This window comes from Salvelinus sp. IW2-2015, linkage group LG18 (assembly GCF_002910315.2).
Source record: "Salvelinus sp. IW2-2015 linkage group LG18, ASM291031v2, whole genome shotgun sequence".
Lineage (NCBI taxonomy): Eukaryota > Metazoa > Chordata > Actinopteri > Salmoniformes > Salmonidae > Salvelinus > Salvelinus sp. IW2-2015.
The window spans coordinates 35,246,446-35,273,161 of record NC_036858.1 but is presented as its reverse complement, the minus strand read 5'-3'; the positions used below and the strand labels follow the sequence as shown (position 1 = coordinate 35,273,161).

General features: G+C 42.6%; 2 protein-coding genes across 2 annotated transcripts in view; both read right to left on the bottom strand.

Moving 5' to 3' along the window:
* LOC111977916 (latent-transforming growth factor beta-binding protein 1-like) overlaps nucleotides 1–5,595 on the bottom strand; it is a 129,966-nt gene extending 124,371 nt beyond the window's left edge. The window contains 2 exon segments of the mRNA XM_070448489.1: nucleotides 3,464–3,534; nucleotides 4,892–5,595. Of these exon segments, the coding sequence (XP_070304590.1) occupies nucleotides 3,464–3,534; nucleotides 4,892–5,244 (424 nt within the window). The 5' untranslated portion in view covers nucleotides 5,245–5,595.
* A 1,950-nt stretch (nucleotides 5,596–7,545) lies between these two features.
* LOC111978762 (tetratricopeptide repeat protein 27-like) overlaps nucleotides 7,546–26,716 on the bottom strand; it is a 60,335-nt gene continuing 41,164 nt past the window's right edge. Inside the window, exons 7-10 of the mRNA XM_070448487.1 lie at nucleotides 15,993–16,185; nucleotides 10,808–10,919; nucleotides 8,920–9,005; nucleotides 7,546–8,751 (exon numbers count right to left, since the gene is read on the bottom strand). Coding sequence (XP_070304588.1) covers nucleotides 10,885–10,919; nucleotides 15,993–16,185 — 228 coding nt within the window. The 3' untranslated portion in view covers nucleotides 7,546–8,751; nucleotides 8,920–9,005; nucleotides 10,808–10,884. The remainder of the gene's footprint in view (nucleotides 8,752–8,919; nucleotides 9,006–10,807; nucleotides 10,920–15,992; nucleotides 16,186–26,716) is intronic.

Genomic DNA, 26,716 nt, shown 5'->3' with positions numbered 1-26,716 from the left:
TAACGGGTGGATTTACAACCTAGTCCATCTTCCATGACAAGGTAGGTGGAGAAAAGTAAAGAGCTGATCCTGAAAAACCAATTACGCAAAAGATATATAGGAAGATGGAAATCTATCCATAAAACACGTGACTGACTATCATATTTTTTCAAATAGGTAAAAACAAGCAGAATATAAAGAAATAAGGGGGGGGGGGGGGCAAGTATATGCGTTGGTCAGTTAAAGTAATTTATCAATCATAGTTTCATTATTCATCCTATTTAGTAGGGTTGTCTAAAGCAATTCATGCTATGGATTAATGGTAATCACAGAGAAAACCTCTCACAGTGCCTCCTTGTGTTATACTACTGTAAATATTAATATCACAGCCAGTGGAAAATCATAATCAAATGAGTGCTGAACACCGGATGATCTGAGGTTGAGTTTAGAAAATACAAATATTTCAAGAACATACAGATTTTTCCAGAAAGAGAAACTGTACAGTAAAATAAATCTAGTGGCACAAAGATCTTTGGAGGTTTTTCTAAAGCAGTCTTGAAACTCTCTGTAACATTTCACCGGATATCATTGTTTTCAATGAGAGCACAACGGTAAATGTCGTTGAGGCTGGTGGTGAATGCCGTCAGCCGCCACGGTAAATGCCGTCAGCTGCCCCAGTAGACAGGCCATGCAGGCAGAGTTAAAATATTTAAACTTTTGCCGTCTGCGGTAGCCTTGTTTTCTACCGGATGTTGATTTACACGGTTCGTTTACGGAAATCACCATAGCAACGCATACCGTTGTGCTGGTTTGCTTTTGCCGTCACGCTCTTTCTGGTTTTCTTGTCCCGCTATGCCGACTGGTATGAGGTCTAAACGCAGCATTACTCCATCCTGTCCACCCCTGATTCCAGCATCTGGCTACAGTAGGGAGTACTGGGCTCTGATCCTGACATCAAAAAGACCAATCAAAACCATGGGTACTGAAGGAATGTCCACTATTGGTTATTTTCCAGAGGCCTTGCACAGCGTTCCCCGTGCCCATGTAAACAAGAGCATTCCCTCATGGTGCATTGCATGCCTGCCCCCACTTCCCCACCTAACCTTTGCCAATGAGAACAGCTACGATATTGGACACTGGACAAGAGTAGTGGGGATTCCAATGAGTAAAAAAAAAAGAAAAGTCCCACAAAAAAATCCGTGCATGTTATCAACGAGCCAGCACTGCACCGTTAGTGACGCACGAACAACTAAACACTGAACGATAAACACATACTCATGCAGCGCCTTCAGAAAGTATTCACAAACTTAATTTTTTCCACATTTTGTTGTGTTACAGCCTGAATTTAAAATGGATTCAATTTAGATTTATTTTCACTTGCCTACACACAATACCCCATAATGTCAAAGTGGAATTAGGTTTTTCAAAATGTTTACAAATGAATAAAAAGTTAAAAGATGAAATGTCTTGAGTCAATAAGTATTCAAACCCCTTGTTATGGCAAGCCTAAATAAGCTCAGATGTAAAAATGTGCTTAACAAGTCACATAAGTTCCATGGACTCACTCTGTGTGCAATAATAGTGTTTAACATGATTTTTGAATAACTACCTAATTTCTGTACCCCACACATACAATTATCTGTAAGGTCCCTCAGTTGAGCAGTGAATTTCAAACACAGATTCAACCCCAAAGACCAGGGAGGTTTCCAATGCCTTGCAAAGAAGGGCAAAAAGCAGACATTGAATATCCCTTTGAGCATGGTGAAGTTATTAATTACACTTTGTATGGTGTATCAATACACCCAGTCACTTAGATGGGTATGTTTATAATTGTTACGGACTGCAAAGTTTTTCAGGATAAAATTGAAACGGAAAGGAACTAACCACAGGCAAAATCCTAGAGGAAAACCTGGTTCAGTCTGTTTTCCACCAGACACTGGGAGATGAATTCATCTTTCAGCAGGACAATATCATAAAACACAAGGCCAAATCAAGAAGACAGTGAATGTTCTTGAGTGGCCAAGTTACAGTTTTGACTTAAATTTACTTGAAAATCTATGGCAAGACCTGAAAATGGTTGTCTAGCAATGATCAACAACCAATTTGACAGAGCTCTACATTTTTGGAAAAGAATAATGGGCAAATGTTGCATAATACAGGTTTGGAAAGCTCTGAGACTTACCCAGAAAGACTCACAGCAGTAATTGCTGCCAAAAGTGCTTCTACAAAGTGTTGACTCAGGGGTGTGAATACTTATGTAAATTAGATATTTCTGTATTTCATTTCCAATATATTTGCATAAATTTCTAAAAACATGTTTTCACTTTCTCATTAAGTAGATGAGTAAGAAAAAATAAATATTTAATCCATTTTGAATTCAGGCTGTAACACAACAAAGTGTAGAATAGTCAAGGGGTATGAATACTTTCTGAAGGCACCATATATACGCATACACCCAAACAGACTTACACACATACCACTGGCACCAAGGCAGCGACAAAGAGTCCCTGTACTAAGTGCAGTCCAGTCTTAAGTGTGAGTAGACCAGAGCAGAGTAGAGCAGAACAGGCGCACTGGGCCTATTAAACATATGAACCAGGGGTCCTAGACTAAAACGTAACCCTGGTTTCCCCAGGAGGTCCACCAGACTCGGCGCAGAGAAAGCCGTCTGTCTCTTATATAACCAGCTGGCAAGGCCTTACGGTCGAATAAGAAAGAGATCCCACTGGTGGGGCCGAGCCAAGAGGTATAATACACTCTAAACCTGTTTCTCTTTCGGCCTGCCCTGCGCGCCCAGTCCTATGCAATAACAGTGTCCTCATGACTCTGCAACACGGGCCATAACACACTGACAGTCCCGTCATTGTTCCCAGGTGGGTAGAGCCACTGCCAGCAATGCCAGTTACTTATAAAGAGCAACATAGAAAGGTGCTGTTCTCCAATCTGGCACTACAAATCAGCTAAAGGCGTCTTCAAAACATATACGTATGTATGCTTGGGTGAGTTTCCAAGTAGAGTAGGGGAGGGGGTATACTGGATGGATATTATATGGTATGATGCTGGGGTTCTGGCACATGTGCTGCCTGATGAACAACACGAGCAAAGACGATTGTGTACATTTTCCAAAGGAAGAAGTTATGAGGTGCCAAGTACACTCTTAGAAAAAAAGGTTCCAATAGGGTTCCCTCGGCTGTCCTCATAGGAGATCTATTCTTGGTTCCAAGTAAAACCCTTTTTCGTTCCAGGTAGAACCATTTAGAACCTCTTGTGGAAAGGGTTCAACATGAAAAGCAAAAGGGTTCTACCTGGGACCAACAAGGGTTCTTCAAAGGGTTCTCCTTTCAGGTTCTAGATAGTACCTTTTCTTCTAAGAGTGTACAGTGAATCCAGACTGTTGTCAATAATTTGGAAAAACATTTTGAACAACTGCAACGATTTGGCAGCGGTGGCTCGGCTGTGGTAATGTAGTGTAGTGTATACTCACGCTTTGTGCACCGCTGCGATCCAGAGGCCTTACTCCATCCATGACAGCACTGCCCTCCACAGACATTCACCCTGCAATAACACCCAGAGACACACAGAGAGAAAGAGAGAGCACTGTCACACACACAAGACCAACTCATACTGGCTAAAACTCACACACTGGTGGTTCTAGTGACCCACCTGTGCCGCCAAGCCTGGGCCAGATCTGGTATTAGGGGCCTCCTTTCATTGGAGGTAAAGCTGGGCACCCCTAGCCCGGTGGCCCCTGCTGAGAGTGTGGGAATGTCCCCACTAATCATACATCTGAGAGTGCTGCGACTAGGACCCTGCAAATTGAGGTCATGCTCCTGAACACAACAGGATATGGGCCATTTTGTTTTATTATTTAGTTTCCTTTGAGGATAGTACTTTAAATTGGCTGTTTTAGTTTCTGTCTCTACTGAGTGGATGTTAAGACATGTATTTTGTATCAACTTGAAAGTTGTGAACAAAGTTCATTATTGACACATTACATTCATTGGGCTAAATGTCTGAAACAAGTACAGTATTGTATGTTGTTTTAATTTGTCAGAAATATGATCAAATAGCTACCTGAATCAAATTGAATATAGAATGTATTGTAAGTTACAGACTATTTATTTAATAATGCACAGTGAGTGTACAAAACATTAGGAACACCTGCTCTTTCCATGACATAGATTGAATCCAGGTGAAAGCAATGATCCCTTATTGATGTCACCTGTTAAATCCACTTCAATCATTGTAGATGAAGGGGAGGACACAGGTTAAAGGAGGATTTTTAAGCCTTGAGACAACTGAGACATGGATTGTGTATGTGTGCCATTCAGAGCATGAATGAGCAAGATAAAATATTGAAGTGCCTTTGAATGGAGTATGGTAGTAAGTACCAGGCGCACTGGTGTGAGTGTGTTAAGAATGGCAATGCAGCTAATTTTTCCATACTCAACAGTTTCTCATGTGTATCAAGAATGGTCCACCACCAAAAGGTCATCCAGCCAACTTGACAAAACTGTGGGAAGCATTGGGCCAGCATCCCTGTGGAATACTTTCGACACCTTGTAGAATCCATGCCCTGACGCATTGAAGCCTTTCTGAGAGCAAATGGGGGTGCAACTCAATATTAGAAAGGTGTTCCTAATGTTTTGTACACTCAGTGTATATTTAACAACCCTAAGACCATGCTGTATGATCATGTTGATGATAGTGAATGTTGTAGGCCAGTCTTATAGCAAGTTCCTTTACCAGGTGCCAGGCATGCCTATACTGTAGGCTACTATACAGTAAGTTGACCCAACGACATTATATATTTTATAACAGACCACCTTGCCATCCACGAGGATAAGTAGCCAATAGTCATTCACTGTTCTGTAACATCAACTATTTTTCAGAGACCCGCAAGTTATCTTACCCTGACATTTTCATTTGGTGACTCTGTTGAACGTTGTGGCTGGTGCGCCGAATGACTTGCTGATGCTGCGTAAACTGTGTGTCCTGGCGAAGCGGGATCGGGTTCGCTTGGTTACCCATCCTGCGGGTTCGGACCTGGCCACTGTAACTGGCCGAGAGCTCCACATTGTAGGCATGGGGCTGTCCCGTGGCACCGGAGCGCGAAGAGATGGAACTCACATGTACTCTGTCCGTCCCGCTCGGTCCTGGCTGCAACACGTAGTATCTCCTAAAGCCACTCTGATCCGTGGAGACAAATGTCGGTGAAATGAATAAACCTATAGAAAATAATAGGTCCCATCTGATCCAAGCCATATCCACTCCGTATCCGCGTAAAGACAATATACTATTTTGGAAACTTTATAATAAATTCCTTGAAGGTCCGTATCTGGAAAATAAAAACTTCTGTAACTTTATAGCAAGTAAAACAGTTATATATCCCTGAGTATATTTGTCTATGCTTCGCCTTTCAACCCAAATTAAAAACAAGAACTAAAACGTAGGCTTAATTTTAAAAAGTAAAAAATAAAAGAGGGCATGTAAAAACCTGAATATGGGTCTAAAACGGAATAAAGCACTGCTTTATCTCTGCGCAGGGTAGGGGGGAGCTGGGCAGCAGATGTTACGGCTGCTATGGCTACGTTTGTGCAATACTTTACCCTGCAGATGCGATTGAAAACTCTTTAAAAAGTTTCACTGTGTAAGGGCAGGAGTTAGTGTCAGAACTGAACAGCCAATCTCCGGCAGACATGACGTCAGGAGTGGGACGCTTATTGGAACAAACCTGTGGGGCTGAACCCTAAAATAAATGTTTGGAGTGGCGTAGTGTTCATATAGTCGCCAAAGACCTAAAGAAAATCTATTCCTGAAGATGCATAAACTGTGCTGTCGGCAGGAGCGCGAGCTCATCAAAGTGACAGAAGACATAAACCTTGTTGTCCAGCAAGTTCATGAGTGATAAGAGTATAAATACACGCGTATAAGAATGACACGTTATAAACAATCAATAAGCCACGTGTAATGTGTAATACTTTGGAATACTAATGTGTCAAGTTTCTTAACTCATATTTATAAATAACACATATTTATTTAAAGTACATGCTGTCAAAGTGCTCTACATCATTGTTACTTCGGTTCCATACACTCCCGCATAAATCAGATATGAACTACCATGCGACATGCGTCATAAACTATAGTCAAGTAATTCATAAAGCCATGTGCGCACCATTATTCATCCAACAACCCACGAGTTGACCACAGTTGCGCAGCGGGCCATTCCTGGTGCGATTCTAATTTTTAATGCTTATCCCTAGTTACTGTCCTCCTACACTGCAGAATTACCAGCGACCCCTTGGTAAATTGTTCAGCAGTGACTCATTATTCCATTGAAGACTGCAGGGGATATTCCAGTACAGGAGTGAGTTCATTGAAGACGTACTATAGCGCACATACAGTGGTTTTGAGGACCTCCACCCAGATCAACATAAGCCCCATGAAGTCATTGTGTGTGCTTTGGAAAACATACAAAGTAGAATTAGGTCTGACGTTGGCTCTCTGAGTGGTATCTAATTGTTTTCTTAAAACCTCTATGTCCCCCATTGAAGTTTTAAGTGGGTGGATACTTGATACAGTGGTGTCATACACTTATTAATAGATTTAAAAAAGGCCACAAGACTCTTCCCTCCAGAATGTAAGGGAAAGGGGGGACAGTCATGAAACGTTGCTCTGAATTTGAAACACAAGGGGTGATGGTAACCAGAGCTCAGTGTCTGTGGAGCCCCATCATCTGAGAAGGGGACAGATATGTGGTGAAAGACAGGGCGGGGCACATGCGTAATCACCAATGATGCAATTTGAAAAAGCTGGGCAGAATTGCAATCCTCCAGCCACTGATTACATCTGGGTCAGCCTCATGTGCCAGGAGATCACATCTGACCAGGAAACAGTCATCCAGGATGATCAAGGACAGAAGTGTCAGAAATGAATATATGCACTCACTACTTACTGTATTTAAGTCACTCTGGATGTGTAAGATGCTTCTGGAAAAGATTGAAGTCATAGTAAGACTGTGGGAAGGTACCAACATAGACATGCACAAGTTGTATGTAAAATGTGAATGTTGGGGTCTTTGTTCCAGTGAGCTTTCAGGTCACACATTTTCTATAAAGAATGTTATTCTTCTGAAAAAGGCTCCGATTAACCTTTTGTAATTAAGTCCTCGCCCTAGGTCGTCCTGACCAAAAACTGCTCATAGTGATGATCAGTTCCTTACTGTTAATTCATACCACTCAATGAATAACACGAAAGGTGATGTCATTTTGGTGTTCCTCATTGGCAATGACCTCACCATCGAACTTCAGCTGCTGTTGGAACTTTATGAGGATGTTGTCAGGTTGTCACTGGGAAACACCAGGAATGTTGAAAAGAAACAGGAGGCTGAGGCTGAACAAGCATTTTGTTTCCCTGCTTCAAAGGGAGGCCTCTCCAAACATATGTCATGGCAGCAAATCAGTGTAATGATGTTTGTCATGAATATTTATGACTATATTATCCCTGTGTCTGCTGGATATATGATGTAATGGTGTATGATAGTAAATAATGACAACACACTCGTAATGACCATTATTTCACATTTTTATTAAATTACTGACATTTTGGGACAGAAATCTGGTTCTGATCGAGCGGTTTGGTATGCAAACAAATTGTGTGATGAAAAACTGTGGAAAAGATGGAACGTATACATACAGTATACTTAAGGGTGATGCACACTTCCTTCCCAATCCAGAAATTATCACCAAATCGGAAAAAAACTAATAACATTCATGAAAGACGACTACAGCTGTGACATAACACATCTACTCGTATAAAAGTCATTTTCACCCACACTGTGGGCCTTTACTTCAAAGCAAGGCAGAGACAGTCCTTGATAAAGAGGCACAGGCAAAGAAAAAACCTGTACGATAGCAATAAAACAAAGGCAATGTCAAGGTCATTTTCCTTTCGGAGAGAAAACCCATGAGGAGAAGATAGCAGGATCGCTGTCTGTAGCCCCTGAGCATGATGATGAGTTAGCTGTGCAGAGTCTGTTCTTCTTCCATGGTGTCTGTTCTGTGTGAGCGAGGCGAGGTGGGATGACACTTTCATGGCCCACTGCTTCCCTGGTGATGAGTGTGTCCACACTCTCCTGTTGTGCGTCTCTGCACCGCTCTTATATTTGGCCCACATGCTTACATTTCTGATCTGCAAAGCTCTCACTGCGCCTGGGGGAGTCCGGCTTTGGGGGGGAGTGGGTTATGACTAGTACATACCAACAATAAGGCAAGCATGGTTCTATGATCATAAAGCTTCATCTTTGTACAATGTATGATTGTACACATTTTGTGATTTCTTTAGATTCCGTAGAGTTCATAACATGATTGAGCTAGCAATTCCTCAACCATGCTTTACACAACAAATAGCACATACCTCAAAGGGGAACTATACAAAATTACACATTGTACATACAAATGTATCCAGTTAAGTCATTCCTTTTTTAACAGTCACATGAGCTGTAAAAGCATGTAAAGTCCACTTCGCAAGGAAGAGGGTGATGGGTGAAGGTCCCCTGACAGCGTCCCTTGTAGCTATGTCTGCTCTTGGACACGTTTGCTGTAGGAGGTCTTTAGAGTCCTTAGAGGTGTGTCTATAGCGAGGCATTCATGCAGATTCTCTGCGCAGCGAACCACTTTGATCCTGCAGCTCCGTGATAAGCTGCTCAAGCTCTTTGACATCCTCACTCAGGTCGCCATGGGTCTCGCCAGTTGCGACATCTGCGTGCAGTTGCTGAGGAGAAACGGTTTAAAAGAAATACAATTACTACATTTGGTTAGAAGTTAACGCAAAAAAACAATGCGAGGTCAGTGATGTAGTAATGACTGGATGTGAGCAGTCCGATTCATCTGTGTGATGTGGTGGGGTGCTGGCATGAAAGCCAAGTGTTTTGTAGTGTACCTTCGCTTTGGTGGCGAGATGAATGGAGAACAACATCTGCAATGACTCCTGGGGGTTACACCTCTTTTTACTACAGCTGATGGTCACTGTGAACACATACATGTGAGAAATAGAGACCGAAGATACCTATTAGAACGTAAATATTTGTGATTAAAAGACAGAGCACGTAAGTTGTGTATTTAAATGAGTGATTGCTAGAGGGAGAGACACCCAGCCATCATGCATGGGGTACCATGGAGGGGTCAGGAGGGGAGTGATCAGGCGTTTCTGGTTCAGGGTCCAGGGGCCATGGCCCTGCCTGCCCTGGTGAGACACTGTGGCACCATGGACCTATGCATGACTAACAGGTCCCATATAGACACAGGACTGTGGGTTATACTGCACATGTGCGGAAAAGTTGAGGAGAGGAGTAATTTCTCCTGGGACTGGTTAATGAGGGCTCCACCTCCCTCAGGGTGATTTCTCAGCCCTGCAGTCAGTGACTCCGTTCAGTGGGTCTCATCTCGTTGCGCCGAAAGACACTTCACCGTTCACCCCCGCCGTGACAGGCCTGGCAGCTCGCAAATAAATCATTCGACCAAAACCTTTTTCCACAATGCCTGTTTAATCACCCCTGTGATCACTGTCCGAGATAACGTGATCAAAATGTCCTCTGTAACGCCTCTACTTACTTTTTCAGAGGACATCACAGTGAATATTCATTCAGCGGGATGAAACACCATTCATTTCTTTTGTAGAATTGTACCAATTTCGACAAACACCTTATCTATGGTAGCTATGATCCACACAAAATGATGAATAAAGCTCAGAAGAATCTGTTATTCTGTGCCGCTTTGAAAAACATACCAACACAAAGCCACGTTCCAGAGACCAGTGAGGATATTGATAGGCTATTTCCCCATCGCCGCAGTTTTTAATCCTGGTGTTTACCCAACACCTTATCTTCTTCTTGCACACGAGGAAGGGAAAACAAGCGGCGGTCTCTTCTACTCTATCTGAGCGACACCTTTTCCCTGTATGGTCTTCTTCAGCCGCGACAACGCGAAAGGTCAAAACAGCATGATTTATGGATGAGGACCTCTTCTGCTCTACCCTCCTCGTTCTCATCACTTTATTTTTTCGCATCCCTCTCAGCTCTGTGGATGAAGTGTCCAGGCCCATCATAGAGGTTACAAAGCTGAGTTGAGTGAGGGGGCTGTGGTAGAGGGGGCACTCTACCACAACCTGTATCTCTTTATAAAGCTTTGTGCTTTTCTGAAGGACACAATGGCAGCATATTGGAGGGTTTCGGGATTCACACCACAACCTGTGTGTGTGTGTGTGTGTGTTTGTGTGTAATGAAGTATATGTGTGGGATGTAAGGTATGTGTGTGTGTGAGGGACACGGTGTGTGACCTGAGTGAAGATGAGCCCTAGCGACAGCATCAACCTCAGAGATGTGTTGGAGAATGCACATTGCTATTCCTCCCGTGTTGCCCCGGTGCCCTGACTCCCTCTGATGTTTAATTCAAAACAGCATCCAGCTGTAATGAAAAACCTGGGGATTTTTGAGATTAACAACTTTATTGAAGTTCTTCTATAGGACACTCTCCTCCATCCTTCCTGCTGTCTCCATCTCCCAACCCCCTTGCCTCCACACTAACTCGCAGAGTAATTGTTTGGATCGCGATTGCGTTTCGCAGAGGGCAGTGGGGTAAGACGGATCTGTTCGTCTTCTTCTTACTCTTCTTGTGGCTGCCATCGATCATATCTCCTCCCCGCGCGGCCTGACGCAAAGACCTGCAGGAGACTTGACATTAAGCGTGATGAGTGTTCCGTGTGTGTCGAAGAAACGTGTGTGGGGGGATGAGGTGTGTGTATGTATAGGGGCAGGGAGTGCGACACTCACCGTTGGCCAGATCTATGGCTCTCTTTATAACCTCCTTGAAGGTCCCGGTGTCTTTCTCCCAGCCTCTGGCCTGCACCTCACAGCGATGGGCCTTGGACAGGAAATGCAACGCCTGCCACGCAAACAGACACACACAAGAAAATGAATGAAAAAAAAGTATCCCTCCAACACATAGAATGCTGTGGCCTAGCATTTTTTTTTTTTATCAAATATTGTCACATACCATAAAGCCTGACCAAGCTGCTGGCCACATCAAGGCATCTGGTTTATAATGAATACAAAGTAAACATATTTAATGAATAAAACAATTAACAGAAGTCATCGCTGTGGCATGACTGGCCTATGGGAGGGGGGAAATAGCAGTGGAAAGACGAGTGGAATGACAAATAACATGCCAGTGCTAAGGGTCTTTGGGTCACACTAACTCACACTAAGGATATGATCAGGGTGGGAAATAAACATTTTGGTCCACCAGCCACTGTGGTAGGTAAATTTAAAAAAAGAAACCAGCCACTCAGATTTTTTACCAGCCAAAATATTTTTGGCGGCATAATTACAATTATTATTATTTTTTAATTATATATATTTTTTAAATGGATGAGCACGCTTTAGATTTTTCTAAAACAAGAAATGTATTACTAGTAAGAAGTAAATGGGGTTTATTGCTTAATTTCCTTACATTTTTGTGACCTGCGTCTTTTAACCAAAGTTAAAATACATAATTAAGATACAATAGTAAAAACAGATAAACAGTTCTACACTGAACATCAAGAATCAACAAAGTGCTTACCATGCCACAAAAGGCTGATAATATGGCTTATTATAATAAGTCAGGACTAACAGTGCCTAAAATGAACACCCACCACCTGCGGGTAGATTTTGGCATTGGCATTAAATTTCAGTCAAGGGGAAGGTTTACTATTTTTTTTAAATTTTAATTAGTCCAGGGGAGGGTCATGTAATTTGTAATTGATGAAACATCAATATTTCTCAGTGTTTTAGCATTTGTTGCTTATTAGGCCATACAGTGCCTTCAGAAAGTATTCATACCCTCAACTTATTCCACATTTTCTTGTGTTACAGACTGAATTGAAAATGGATGAAATAGCTTTTTTTCCCTTCTCACCCATCAACACGCAATACCCCATAAACGACAAAGTGAAAACATGTTTTTAGAAATGTATTGAAAATGAAATACAGAAATATATCATTAATATAAGTATTCATAACCCTGAGTCAATACATGTTAGAATCACCTTTGGCAACGATTACAGCTGTGAGTCTTTCTGGTTAAGTATCTAAGAGCTTTGCACACCTGGATGGTATGATATTTGCCCATTATTCTTTAAAAAATTCTTCATGCTCTGTCAAGTTGGTTGTTGATCATTTCTAGACAGCCATTTTCAAGACTTGCCATAGATTTTTCAAGATGATTTACGTCAAAACTGTAACTAGGCTACTCAGGAACATTCAATGTCCTTGTGTTTTAGGTTATTGTCCTGTTGAAAGGTGAATTATTCTCCCAGTGTCTGGTGGAAAGCAGACAACCAGGTTTTCCTCTAGGATTTTGCTCAGTTTCTTTTAATCCTAAAAAAAAACTCACTAGTCCTTCCCGATGACAGGCATACCCATAACGTAATGCAGCCAACAACATGCTTAAAAATATGAAGCGCGGTACTCAGTAATGTGTTGTTGGATTTGCCCCAAACATAACGCTTCGTATCGAAGACAAAGTTAATTTCTTTGCCACATTTTTTGCAGTTATACTTTAGTGCCTTATTGCAAACAAGATGCATGTTTTGGATTCTTTACAATTCTGTACAGGCGTCCTTTTCACTCTGATATTTAGCTTAGTATTGTGGAGTAACTACAATGTTGTTGATCCATCCTCAGAATTCTCCTATCACGGCCATTAACCTCTAACTGTTTTGAAGTCACCATTGGCCTCATGGTGAAATCCCTGAGCGGTTTATGTCCTCTCCGTGCAACTGAGTTAGGAAGGACGCCTGTATCTTTGTGACTGGGTGTATTGACACACCATAGAAAGTGTAATTAATAACTTCATAATTCTCAAAGGGACATTCAATGTTATTTAAAAAATGTTTTTTTTACCCTTCTACCAATAGGTGCCCTTCTTTGCGAGGAATTTGAAAACCTCATTGGTCTTTGTCGTTGAATCTGTGTTTGAAATTTACTGGTCGACCGAGGGACCTTACTGATAATTGTCTTCATTTTAATTAGACTTTAACAACAAGAGGGCTTTGTGTTTGAGCCTATTTCTTCCTATTTAAGAAATAAAAGGTAGGCCTATATGTTTGACAGATGGAATTAGGCTATAGGCTGCTATATCCATAGATTTGTCAGTCAATTCCTCCACTCACCATGAACTCTTTAAATAACAGGCCTCCACTGACACGGAGATAGCCTAAGTTAAAACCAAGACACAAATTGAGGGTTTATGCCATAGGCCTACCTTTCATTAAAGAAAATGTCAAAAAAGCACAGCCAGATAGCTTACGATTAAGAAAATAAAACTGATCCGATTATATAAAGTGATCAATAACAGCGCTTTGGTCTGTGATGCTTTATGTTACAAACAAGCTGTAAAATACCCGGGAAAGACATTATGGGGATACTGTACCATTGTTTAGTTTCTTTGACATTCAGAGGCTGAGCTATAGCCGAGGAAACAAAAAATAGACTTTGGGGAAAGAGGGATACCTAGGTCAGTTGTACAACTAAATGCCTTCAACTGAAATGTGTCTTCTGCACTTAACCCAACCCCTCTGAATCAGAGAGGTGCGGGGGGCTGCCATCCACGTCTTCGGCGCCTGGGGAACAGTGGGTTAACTGCCTTGCTCAGGGGCAGAACGACAGATTTTTACCTTGTCAACTCGTCGATTCGATCCAGCAACCTTTCGGTTACTGTCCCAACGCACTAACCACTAAGCTACCTGCCGCCCCAGCTTGGGAAGTAATCGAATTCTGTCACTATCAATTGATTAAGCTATTCACTTTCTGTACAATAGAAGATGTTTAAACCCAGACAGCTTTTAAGGAAACACATGTGACCTCCTCGTTGGGTTAAGCCACGGAAGAAGAGTAGCCAGCAGTTAAAGCTTACATTTGTCTGCATCGGTAGGCCAATTCTGTCTGGGGTGTAAAGGTAGGCCTAACTTTTCTAAGTACCATGCTCAGATGATGTCTCAGATGTAATTATTTGCAAACAAGACACACGGATTTGGCATTGGAGAAATATGATAAGATGAACACATAGACCTCTCTCTGTGTCCATTCTGAGCCTGTACATTTCGGGTAATTTGTGCGGTGTTTAAAAAAATTCTGCTAATATGTAAAATGGCGAAGAATTGCATGAAATTTGTATTAAAAGGCTATTTTCTTTCCTGACCTGTAAATACGATGACAGATTCATGCAATGCTTTTACTATTAAGGAGATCTTTCCACCCCTACTCTTGTCCACGGTGGCCTGCGAACCCACAACCTTCTGGCCCGCAGCCCTGTGCTCTATAAAAATTCCTGCATTGCCATGTAACGCTTACAAGTTGAAGAACAGTTTCTAAAACTGCATATCTAAGGCTCTGGTCTGTCCAATAAGTGAGGGTAAACGGTAGACATATTCTCTGCTATCCACTTTGTTTAAATTATTATTCTTGGTATAGGGGTCATTTGTTTCTTTTTTCAAGAGTTCAGGGAGGGTTTAGGTAAAATATATTTTGCTTAAGGGAGGGCCATCCATTTTCATTTCAGAGGTCTGTATTATAAATAACGTTCACTCCCCTAAGAATGTCCAATTCACCAGCCACGTTGGCAGGTGGTCACACTCAGGGCTATACAATATGAGCATTTCATAAAAATAGTCAAGTATGGGCACAAGTGCAAGTTGTGATTTATAGCAAAATAAATGCTGCAGTAGCTGTTTTCAAAGTATTTCTGCCTTTTTGTTTCATATTTGGTATTGCACAAAGAAATCTGAATCCTAACGTTAACTTATCCCACCTTCCGCAGCCATACTGCCTGTCTGGGGTGGCTGTGAGCACTGAGGGATGTGCTGAAAGATTCATTTTTAGAAGCAATGGGCACAGGTATACATGTTGGTCTAATTCATTCTAAAGTCTACTACAGTGAGACTTTGTTCTCGTGTTTCTTGGCTAGTTACACTGTTTTGCTCACAAGCTAGGTTGCTTTTCAATGTGTGAGTTTGCTTCCACTGCTAGCAAAAAGAGACATCTTCGGTCTCTACTAGTGAGATTCTCCCAGGCACACATGACAACTGGAGTGGCACTGTTACCAGGGTAACCTTAAAGGGGCAGCATTTTTTATTTATTTGACTCAGATCACAGAATATTAAATTAAATAGAGCATTATACAACATTACTTCGTACTAGTAATACATTTCTTGTTTTAGTAACATTACGAAGCATGCTCATCCATTTTCTTGTGGGTTTTTTTGTAATAAAAAGAATTGGGAGTGGCTGGTAGATTTTTTTATCCACCTGCCACAGAGGATGCTATACAAAAAAATATATTTTAGGCCCTGCCCTATGCTGACATGATGTGCTCCTAAGTAGAAATGTAGAAGCACACAAATACATCTAAGAGAACAATTAAAGTATAAGTATTGTAACGACAAAAAACTACAAAATGTGAATGAATAAAAGGAGTAATCCATGCTCAATCAAGCACAATCCTTACCGCGGTAACTTGGGAAATCGCTTGTCTGTGATGAAAAAAAACCCCAGACTGCTATGTCTTCCTAGCAGCAGACAGTTTCAGCAAACTTAAACTAACATTGAAAAACAACCTAGTGTGTGAACAAAACACTATAACTGGCCAATAAACACGAGGACAAAGTCATACTTTAGTAGCTTTTCTTTATAATTTGACCAACTTCTACATGTGGCCTTTGTATGAAGGGAAAAAAACTGTCTCATCAACAAATAGGAGCCATCTATCACTGTGTGGCTAAGTGCAACACCATTAGTCACCAATGTCTATCAGTTACTAATAAGCCTATAAATAGCTTATTAACAGGCGCAAAGTCCATTACAATAATAACTTTTTCCCTCTCTCCTCAGAGCACATACAGTAAGTATATTTCATGTGTGGTGTTTGCACAGCTAAATGTCAAGGGATGTTAGGGGAATGTTAAGGGGGCCTACTAACTCGTTGTCACCAGGCCTGGTGCTTTGTCTGTCTTCATACAGCAGGGCGTAGTGACGCCAGATCTCAGCGTCGGTGCTACGGCGGGACGTGCGCGACCCAGGAGCTCCTGGACCTTGGCCCGCAGTGACGAGGCCTGGTCGCCATGGTTATCCGTCATGTCCTGCACCACCGCCCGCACCAGGATCTCTAGAATCTGGAACACAGAGAACAGGGACGAGTGGGAATGTGAATGTTGCGCTACTTTGGTTTGCAGTGAGAGAGGAGTCAGAAAGGGTGGAGTGACTACTTTTGTCGAAATCGAAGAGAAAGTGGTGGGTGGTTGGGTGTGTGAACCTGACCACACTGGCTTGAATTACATATGTCCTCTCTCAACATAGGCCAGTTGGGTTTCCTCAATGTCTCGTGGCTGCGTCATCCTCTGTTTCTAGTTTGGTGACTGCCATCTGAGTAGGAGAGTATTTCACACTGACGCTTTCCGCACTAGGTTTCAATTTCACGTCACACCCACTCAAATGCAATACGATAGGGACTGAGACTGGAATATCAACACTGGGCAGAATTTATCTGGCTTGTTTTCCATTGTCTCAATGGAAATGTATGCATAGTCACGATCATCACGCAGTACAATTAAAAAAAGTGACAGGGCAGAGCAATGCCAGATTTGAAAATATGACCTCACCCTCTTTTACATATTTTAATTAAATACTTTCCCATATGAATAATAAAATGATTTCATCATCAGCACACTGAAAACAAATAATTAAGTTAGAAAGCAACACACACCACTCACACGCAGGCATGTAATAGTCATAGCTATATTGAACAAAAATATAAATATAAAATATAAATGCAATATGGAACAATTTCAAAGAAGTTACTGAGTTACAGTTCTTTTTTTATTTTTTATCAGTCAATTGAAATAAATAAATTAGGCCCTAATCTATGAATTTCACATGACTGGCAGGAGTGCAACCATTGGTGGACCAGGCCCACCCATGGGCTCTAGTCTAAAGTCTAAAGAAGGCCAGCATCCCGGAGTAGCCTCTTCACTGTTGACGTTGAGACTGAGTTTTGCGGGTACTATTTAATGAAGCTGCCAGTTGAGGACTTGTGAGGCGCCTGTTTCTCAAACTAGACACTAATGTACTTGTCCTCTTGCTCAGTTGTGCACCAGGGCCTCCCACTCCTCTTTCTATTATGGTGAGAGCCAGTTTGCTGTTCTGGGAAGGGAGTAGTACACAACGTTGTACGGGATCTTCATTTTCTTGGCAATTTCTCGCATGGAATAGCCTTAATTTCTCAGAACAAGAATAGACTGACGAGTTTCAGAAGAAAGTTCTTTGTTTCTGGCCATATTGACCCTGTAATCGAACCCACAAATGCTGATGCTCCAGATACTCAACTAGTTAAAAGGCGGCCAGTTTTATTGCTTCTTTAATGAGAACAACAGTTTAAAGCTTTGCTAACATAATTGCAAAAGGGTTATCACTCCTGTGTTCCAATGGCACGTTGTGTTAGCTAATCCAAGTTCATCATTTTACTTGATCAATTAAAATGATGAACTTGGATTAGCTAACACAACGTGCCATTGGAACACATGAGTGATGGTTGCTGATAATGGGCCTCTGTACGCCTATGTAGATAATCCATAAAAACAAAATTATTGGCCGTTTCCAGCTACAATAGTCATTTACAACATTAACCATGTGTACATTGTATTTCTGATCAATTTGATGTTATTTTAATGGACAAAAATGTGCTTCATTATCAAAGACAAGGACATTTCTAAGTGACCCCAAACTTTTGAACGGTAGTGTGTGTGTGTATATATATATAAACACATATACACATACACATAAAAATAATAATGTGTCCCTGAACAAAGGGGGGGGGGGGGTCAAAATCAAATGTAACAGTCAGTATCTGGTGTGGCCCCCAGCTGCATTAAGTACTGCAGTGCATCTCCTCCTCATGGACTGCACCAGATTCGCCAGTTCTTGCTGTGAGATGTTACTCCATTCTTACACCAAGGCACATGCAAGTTCCCGGACATTTCTTGGGAGAATGGCCCTAGCACTCACCCTCCGATCCAACAGGTCCCAGACGTGCTCAATGGGATTGAGATCCAGGCTCTTCGCTGGCCATGGCAAAACACTGACATTACGGTCTTGCAGGGAATCACGCACAGAACGAGCAGTATAGCTGGTGGTATTGTCATGCTGGAGGGTCATGTCAGGATGAGCCTGCAGGAAGGGTACCACATGAAGGAGGAGGATGTCTTCCCCGTAACACACAGCATTGAGATTGCCTGCAATGACAACAAGCTCAGTCCGATGATGCTGTGACACACCGCCCTAGACCACGACGGACCCTCCACCTTCAAATCGATCCCGCTCCAGAGCACTGGCCTCGGTGTAACGCTCAAACCTTCGACAATAAAGGCAAATCCGACCATCATCCCATGTGAGACAAAACCGCGACTCGTCACTGAAGAGCACTTTTTGCCAGTCCTGTCTGGTCCAGCGACGGTGGGTTTGTGCCCATAGGCGACATTGTTGCCGGTGATGTAAGGCAGGTCCTCACCAGACAACAGGCCTACAAGCCCTCAGTCCAGCCCATCTCAGCCTATTGCAGACAGTCTGAGCACTGATGGAGGGATTGTGCGTTCCTGGTGTATCTCGGGCAGTTGTTGTTGCCATCCTGTACCTGTCCCGCAGGTGTGATGTTTGGATGTACTGATCCTGCGCAGGTGTTGTTACACGTGGTCTGCCACTGCGAGGACAAACAGCTGTCTGTCCTGTCTCCCTGTAGCGCTGTCTTTGGTGTCTCACAGTACGGACATTGCAATTTATTGCCCTGGCCACATCTGCAGTCCTCATGCCTCCTTGCAGCATGCCTAAGGCACGTTCACGCAGATGAGCAGGGACCCTGGGCATCTTCCTTTTGGTGTTTTTCAGAGTCAGTAGAAAGGCCTCTTTAGTGTCCTAAGTTTTCATAACTGTGACCTTAATTGCCTACTGTCTGTAAGCTGTTAGTGTCTTAACAACCGTTCCACAGGTGCATGTTCATTAATTGTTTATGGTCCATTGAACAAGCACAGGAAACAGTGTTTAAACTCTTTGCAATGAAGATCTGTGAAGTTATTTGGATTTTTACGAATTATCTTTGAAAGACAGGGTCCTGAAAAAGGGACGTTTCTTTTTCTGCTGAGTTTTTAAAATATATACACTGCTCAAAAAAATAAAGGGAACACTTAACTTCTTGCAACTATAGGGGGTGCTGTTCCGCATTAGCATATTTGGGTCTCCAAATTAAACTGCCTCGTGCTAAATTCTTGATCGTACAATATGCATATTATTGTTATTATTGGATAGAAAACACCTTCTAGTTTCTATAGAAGTTGGAATTTTGTCTCTGAGTGGTACAGAACAATATCTACAGCACTTTTCATGACAGGGGTCAGATTTCAGAAATTTTTACCCCTGATCTGGAGTCTGTTTTTAAGGCGACAGTGAATGCTATGAAGAAACCGACACTGCCTACGTCTTCCTCTGGGTGTCTGTACGTCATCACGTTTTGAATGGAGTCTATTGCACAATCCCAGCCATATAAAACCACAAAATGTATAGGGACGCCGCTTTCTCGTCGCGCGCCTGAAGCGTGAAGGACATCGGACTTGCCTCATTCCAAATCGTTGTCTAACCAGCAATATTTCTCCGGTCATGTTTTCAGTCGTTATAGTTGTTAAAAACATCATAATGTAGTTAATTTGAACCGTTTTATAGCAATTTATATCCGTTTAGTGCGATTTTGAGGAATTTCTTTGTTGTGCACTCTGAAACTTTGGACACGTTTTGGGGTCCCGTTCGATCGTTAGTGGATATTTCGAAGGACAGAGGACATCTATCGACCAAAAGACGTTTATAACATAGAAAGGATACATTGCCCAAGAATCTGATGGAAGAACAGCTCAAAGTAAGCAATATTTAATATGATAAATCGTTGTTCTGTCGAATATTTTAAAATGCATATTTCGCCATTTTGTTTGGTATAGCTTCACTTGGCGAACCCTGTATTGAAAAGTAAGGATAATTTTAAAAATGTAAATCAGCGGTTGCATTAGAAACTAATTTGTCTTTCGATTCCTGTCAACCCTGTATTTTTTAGTCAAGTATATGATTAGCTTTCGATTAAACTAGATCACTCTGAAAGCTGACGTTCCTCATTTTGAGGCTTGAGTTGTGACTATTTCCATTGTATACCACGGTTTTGTATGGCTAAATATGCACCTTTTCGAACAACCTGTATATGTATGTTGTAAAATGATGTTACAGGAGTGTCATCGGAAGAATTCTGAGAAGGTTAGTGAAAAAATTTATATATTTTGGCGGTGATTACGTTATAGCGCTCTTTGGCTGGAATCGATGCTCTGGTAACGTTTGCACATGTGGTATGCTAACTTATCGATTTATTGTGTTTTCGCTGAAAAACGCTTAGAAAATCTGAAATATGGTCTGAAATCACAAGAACGTGGTCTTTCCATTGCTATGCTTTGTCTATTTTATGAAATGTTTTATGATGAGTAAATTGGTCATACACGTTGCTCTATCTAGTAATTCTAGTCGATTTGTGATGGTCGGTGCAATTGTAAACTGTGATTTCTACCTGAAATATGCACTTTTTTCTAACAAAAACTATCCTATACCATGAATATGTTATCAGACTGTCATCTGATGGGTTTTTTTATAGGTTATTGGCTATCAATATCTTAGTTGAGCCGAATTGGTGATAGCACCTGAAGGAGTAAGAAACTGATGGAGTTAGAATAGTGGTGTATTTGCTAACGTGTTTAGCTAATAGATTTACATATTTTGTCTTCCCTGTAAAACATTTTAAAAATCTGAAATGGTGGCTTTATTCACAAGATCTGTATCTTTCATCTGGTGTCTTGGACTTGTGATTTAATGATATTTAGATGCTACTATCTACTTGTGAAGCTATGCTAGCTATGCTAATCAGTGTGTGGGGGGGTGGGGGGTGCTCCCGGACCCGGGGTAGAGGCTCGTTAGAGGTTAAACAACACAATGTAACTCCAAGTCAATCACACTTCTGTGAAATCAAACTGTCCACTTAGGAAGCAACACTGATTGACAATAAATTTCACATGCTGTTGTGCAAATGGAATAGATAAAAGGTGGAAATTATAGCCAATTAGCAAGACACCCCAAAAAAAGAGTGATTCTGCAGGTGGTGACCACAGACCACTTCTCAGTTCCTATGCTTCCTGGCTGATGTTTTGGTCACTTTTGAATGCTGGCGGTGCTTTCACTCTAGTGGTAGCATGAGACGGAGTCTACAACCCACACAAGTGGCTCAGGTAGTGCAGTTCATCCAGGATGGCACATCAATGCGAGCTGTGGCTAAAAGGTTTGCTGTGTCTGTCAGCGTAGTGTCCAGAGCATGGAGGCGCTACCAGGAGACAGGCCAGTACATCAGGAGACGTGGAGGAGGCCGTAGGAGGGCAACAACCCAGCAGCAGGACCGCTACCTCCGCCTTTGTGCAAGGAGGTGCACTGCCAGCGCCCTGCAAAATGACCTCCAGCAGGCCACAAATGTGCATGTGTCTGCTCAAACGGTCAGAAACAGACTCCATGAGGGTGGTATGAGGGCCCGACGTCCACAGGTGGGGTTGTGCTTACAGCCAACACCGTGCAGGCCGTTTGGCATTTGCCAGAGAACACCAAGATTGGCAAATTCGCCAGTGGCGCCCTGTGCTCTTCACAGATGAAAGCAGGTTCACACTGAGCACATGAGCACATGTGACAGACGTGACGAGTCTGGAGACGCCGTGGAGAACGTTCTGCTGCCTGCAACATCCTCCAGCATGACCGGTTTGGCGATGGGTCAGTCATGGTGTGGGATGGCATTTCTTTGTGGGGCCGCACAGCCCTCCATGTGCTCGCCAGAGGTAGCCTGACTGCCATTAGGTACCGAGATGAGATCCTCAGACCCCTTGTGAGACCATATGCTGACACATGCACATTTATGGCCTGCTGGAGGTCATTTTGCAGGGCTCTGGCAGTGCACCTCCTTGCACAAAGGCGGAGGTAGCGGTCCTGCTGCTGGGTTGTTGCCCTCCTACGGCCTCCTCCACGTCTCCTGATGTACTGGCCTGTCTCCTGGTAGCGCCTCCATGCTCTGGACACTACGCTGACAGACACAGCAAACCTTTTTGCGCACAGCTCGCATTGATGTGCCATCCTGGATGAACTGCACTACCTGAGCCACTTGTGTGGGTTGTAGACTCCGTCTCATGCTACCACTAGAGTGAAAGCACCGCCAGCATTCAAAAGTGACCAAAACATCAGCCAGGAAGCATAGGAACTGAGAAGTGGTCTGTGGTCACCACCTGCAGAATCACTCCTTTTTTGGGGGTGTCTTGCTAATTGCCTATAATTTCCACCTTTTGTCTATTCCATTTGCACAACAGCATGTGAAATTTATTGTCAATCAGTGTTGCTTCCTAAGTGGACAGTTTGATTTCACAGAAGTGTGATTGACTTGGAGTTACATGTGTTGTTTAAGTGTTCCCTTTATTTTTTTGAGCAGTGTATATATATATTATATATATACTCAGTTTCACATTCCTGACATTTAAGCCAAGTAAAAATTCCCTGTCTTTGGTCAGTTAGGATCACCACTTTATTTTAAGAATGTGAAATGTCAGAATAATAGTAGAGAATGATTTATTTCAGCTTTTATTTCTTTCATCACATTCCCTGTGGGTCAGAAGTTCACATACATTTCTCCAAAAAGTAGATCTTTGTCCCCATGTGCAGTTGCAAACCGTAGTCTGGCTTTTTCATGGCGGTTTTGGAGCAGTGGCTTCTTCCTTGCTGAGCGGCCTTTCAGGTTATGTCGACATAGGATTCATTTTACTGTGGATATAGATACTTTTGTACCCGTTTCCTCCAGCATCTTCACAAGGTCCTTTGCTGTTGTCCTGGGATTGATTTGCAGTTTTTGCACCAAAGTACGTTCATCTCTAGGAAACAGAACGCATCTCCTTCCTGAGCGGTATGATGGCTGCATGGTCCCATGGTGTTTATAGTTGCGTACTATTGTTTATACAGATGAACGTGGTACCTTCAGGCGTTTGGACATTGCTCCCAAGGATGAACCAGACTTGGAGGTCACAACTTTTTTTTGAGGTCTTGGCTGATTTCTTTAGATTTCCCCATGATGTCAAGCAAAGAGGTACGGAGTTTGAAGGTAGGCCTTGAAATACATCCGCAGGTACACCTCCAATTGACTCAAATTATGTAAATTAGCTTATCAGAAGCTTCTAAAGCCATGACATCATTTCTGGAACTTTCCAAGTTGTTTAAAGGCACAGTCAACTTAGTGTATGTGAACTTCTGACCCACTGGAATTGTGATACAATGAATTATAAGTGAAATAATCTGTCTTTAAACAATTGTTGGAAAAATTACTTGTCATGCACAAAGTAGATGTCCAACCGACTTCCAAACTATAGTTTGTTAACAAGAAATTTGTGGAGTGGTTGAAAAACTTGTCTTAATGACGCCAACCTAAGTGTATGTAAACTTCCGACTTCAACTGTATACACACACACACACACACACACACACACACACACACACACACACACACACACACACACACACACACACACACACACACACACACACACACACACACACACACACACACACACACACACACACACACACACCACACACACACACACACACACAAAGCTTTGGCTCAGCGACCGAAGTCAAAAGTTTGGACACACCTACTCCTTCTAGGGTTTTTCTTTATTTTTTACTATTTTCTACATTGTAGAATAGTGAACACATCAAAACTATGGAATCATGTAGTAACCCAAACACAGACATACAGGTAACTGACAAAATAATACAAACACTTGAGTAAATAAGGGATACAAGGTATATTGAAAGCAGCAATTAACACCCCATCATGCTTAGGGTCATGTATAAAAATAATGCGCAGGCCTTTATTTTCGCTACCATGGCTATGCCCCGATAGGATGACAATTCCCCCATCCACAGAGCACGAGTGGTCACTGAATGGTTTAACGAGCATGAAAATTATGTAAACCATATGCCATAGCCGCCTCGGTCACCAGATCTCATCCCAATTGAACACTTATGGGAGATTCTGGAGCGGCATCTGAGACCCCCCCAATAGACGTCCAGACACTTGTAGAATGTATGCCAAGGTGCATTGAAGCTGTTCTGGCTCGTGGTGGCTCAAAATCCTATTAAGACACTTTCCTTTATTTTGGCAGTTACCTATTTGTGTTCCATAAGCAACGAGCGGGTGAGACAGTAGAGGATGATATCACTGAGACATCTCAAAAGGTCTGTCCATGTGCTCCACTAAAAGCCAGGAAGTGCAACATCGTTCTGGGCCTCATTCTGTCTGTCCAGGGGAATGTTATTTATGAAGCCCTCATGCACTGCACCGAATACCAACACTCCAGTCTGAGCACGCTCAGTAGAGGTAGGGGAAAGGCGCGAGAGACCTCAAATGGATGAAAGGTGGGGCCTACGGGTTGGAGATATCTCCCCTGGGTTTGTGTAGTCTGTGGGGAGTGTGTGTGTCTCGTCATGCATATCTGGGCAGTGTGTGTGTGGTCTGGAATGGAGGGGTTTGGGAAAGGGGGGATACCTAGTCAGTTGAACAACCGAATACCTTCAACTGAAATGTGTCTTCCGCATTTAACCCTTTCCCCTCTGAATCAGAGAGGTGCTGGGGGCTGCCTTAAACGACATCCACGTCTTCGGCGCCCGGGGAACAATGGGTTAGCTGCCTTGCTCAGGGGCAGAACAACATATTTTATTTTACCTTGTCAGCTCAGGGATTCGATCCAGCAACCTTTCGGTTACTGGCCCAACGCTCTAACCACTAGGCTACCTTTGTGTGTGGGTAGTATGTGGGGTTAAACTGCAAGTTGTGTGTGTCTCCCTATGTATTGGTGTGAGAGTGTGTGGGTGTCCCCATGCTAGACTTTGAGAGTGTGTGCATGTCTCCCACACGCGTGCCTGTGTAAGTGGTTTCCCAGAAGTCAGCTAGGCCTGCTCCCTTTGAAGTTGTGGCACTAACAGAAAGCCAGCTAGTGAACAGCTTGTTTGCTAAGCTAAGGATTCTTTACTGTATCCCACTTCTGATTGTTCACATGAACATTTCAGCCAAACATGAAACCTCTAGCCTACTGTACATATCCATACAACCACTCACAGGGAGGGATTTCACATTCACAGTGACTGAATCAACAGAGCCAATGCATTTCTTGTAGTACGATTGTGTTTAAAGACTCCATCCCAGAGAGTCTTGACACCAAGTGATCAAATGACCCAGCTTTTAGTTAAATGGGCTGTCAGTTCAGCTGCAGGCAGACTGGCGGGCGGGCAACACTGCCTCTGCTAATGCGCGCCTATATTATTGTTTTGTCTCCAGTTGACTGTGGCCTGCCCGCCGGTGGAGGAGGAAGAGAATCTGTGAGGAAGTGGATCTGATAGCTTCAAGTGGTGTGAACTTCAACAGGCAGGAGGGAGTGGAAAGGCCCCCTTCACACTAAACCAAAGGGTTGGATCTGGTCCAAACCAAACTCCTCTCCTCACTACCACCCTAATCATACACCTGATAGTCAAGCCACCCAGACACCTACACAACATATACAAAAGTATGTGGAATCCAGGATTCTCTCCCCCTTCTCCCTCTTTCACTACAGCTTCCTACCCAGTGGCATTCCACGAGAGTTCTGATTTTTTATTCCCCTTCTCAACACTCACGTGTAACAAATGACTTGTCTTCAGATTCTCTTTTGGGTGCTCCAAGTTTTCACAGTGTAAGTCCAAGCTGTATCACATCCGGCCGTGATTGGGAGTCCCAACTGGCCCAGCATCGTCCGGGTTTGGCCGTCATTGTAAATAAGAATTTGTTCTTAACTGACTTGCCTAGTTAAATAAGGATTCAATTTAAAAATAAATAATAATTATAAAAAAATGACCTCTCCCCCACCTCTGTGTTTAAAATGTAAACTTTCAATATATGAGCAGGTCCTCAGATGCTGGAACAAATGTAATTCTGTATACCATAACGGTGTGGCAAATATCTCCCTACACACACACACACCACCCACCCCTCTCCTGACCCTCAGATAGGGTGCCAGTGTATACAGTGGCAAGAAAAAGTATGTGAACCCTTTGGAACTACCCGGATTTCCACATAAATCGGTCATAAAATTTGATCTGATCTTCATCTAAGTCACAACAATAGACAAACACAGACTGCTTAAACTAATAACACAAACAATTATATGTTTTCATGTCTTTATTGAACACACCGTGTAAACATTCACAGTGCAGGGAAGAAAAAGTATGTCAACCCTGGATTCAATAACTGGTTGACCCTCCTTTGGCAGCAATAACCTCAACCAAATTTTTTCTGGAGTCGCGGATCAGAACTGCACAACAGTCAGGAGGAATTTTGGACCATTCTTCTTTACAAAACGGTTTCAGTTCAGCAATATTATGGGATATCTGTTGTGAACTGCTCTCGAGGTCAAGCCACAGCATCTCAAATCGGGTTGAGGTCAGGACTCTAACTGGGCCACTCCAGAAGACGTATTTTCTTCTGTTGAAGACATTCTGTTGTTGATTTACTTCTGTGTT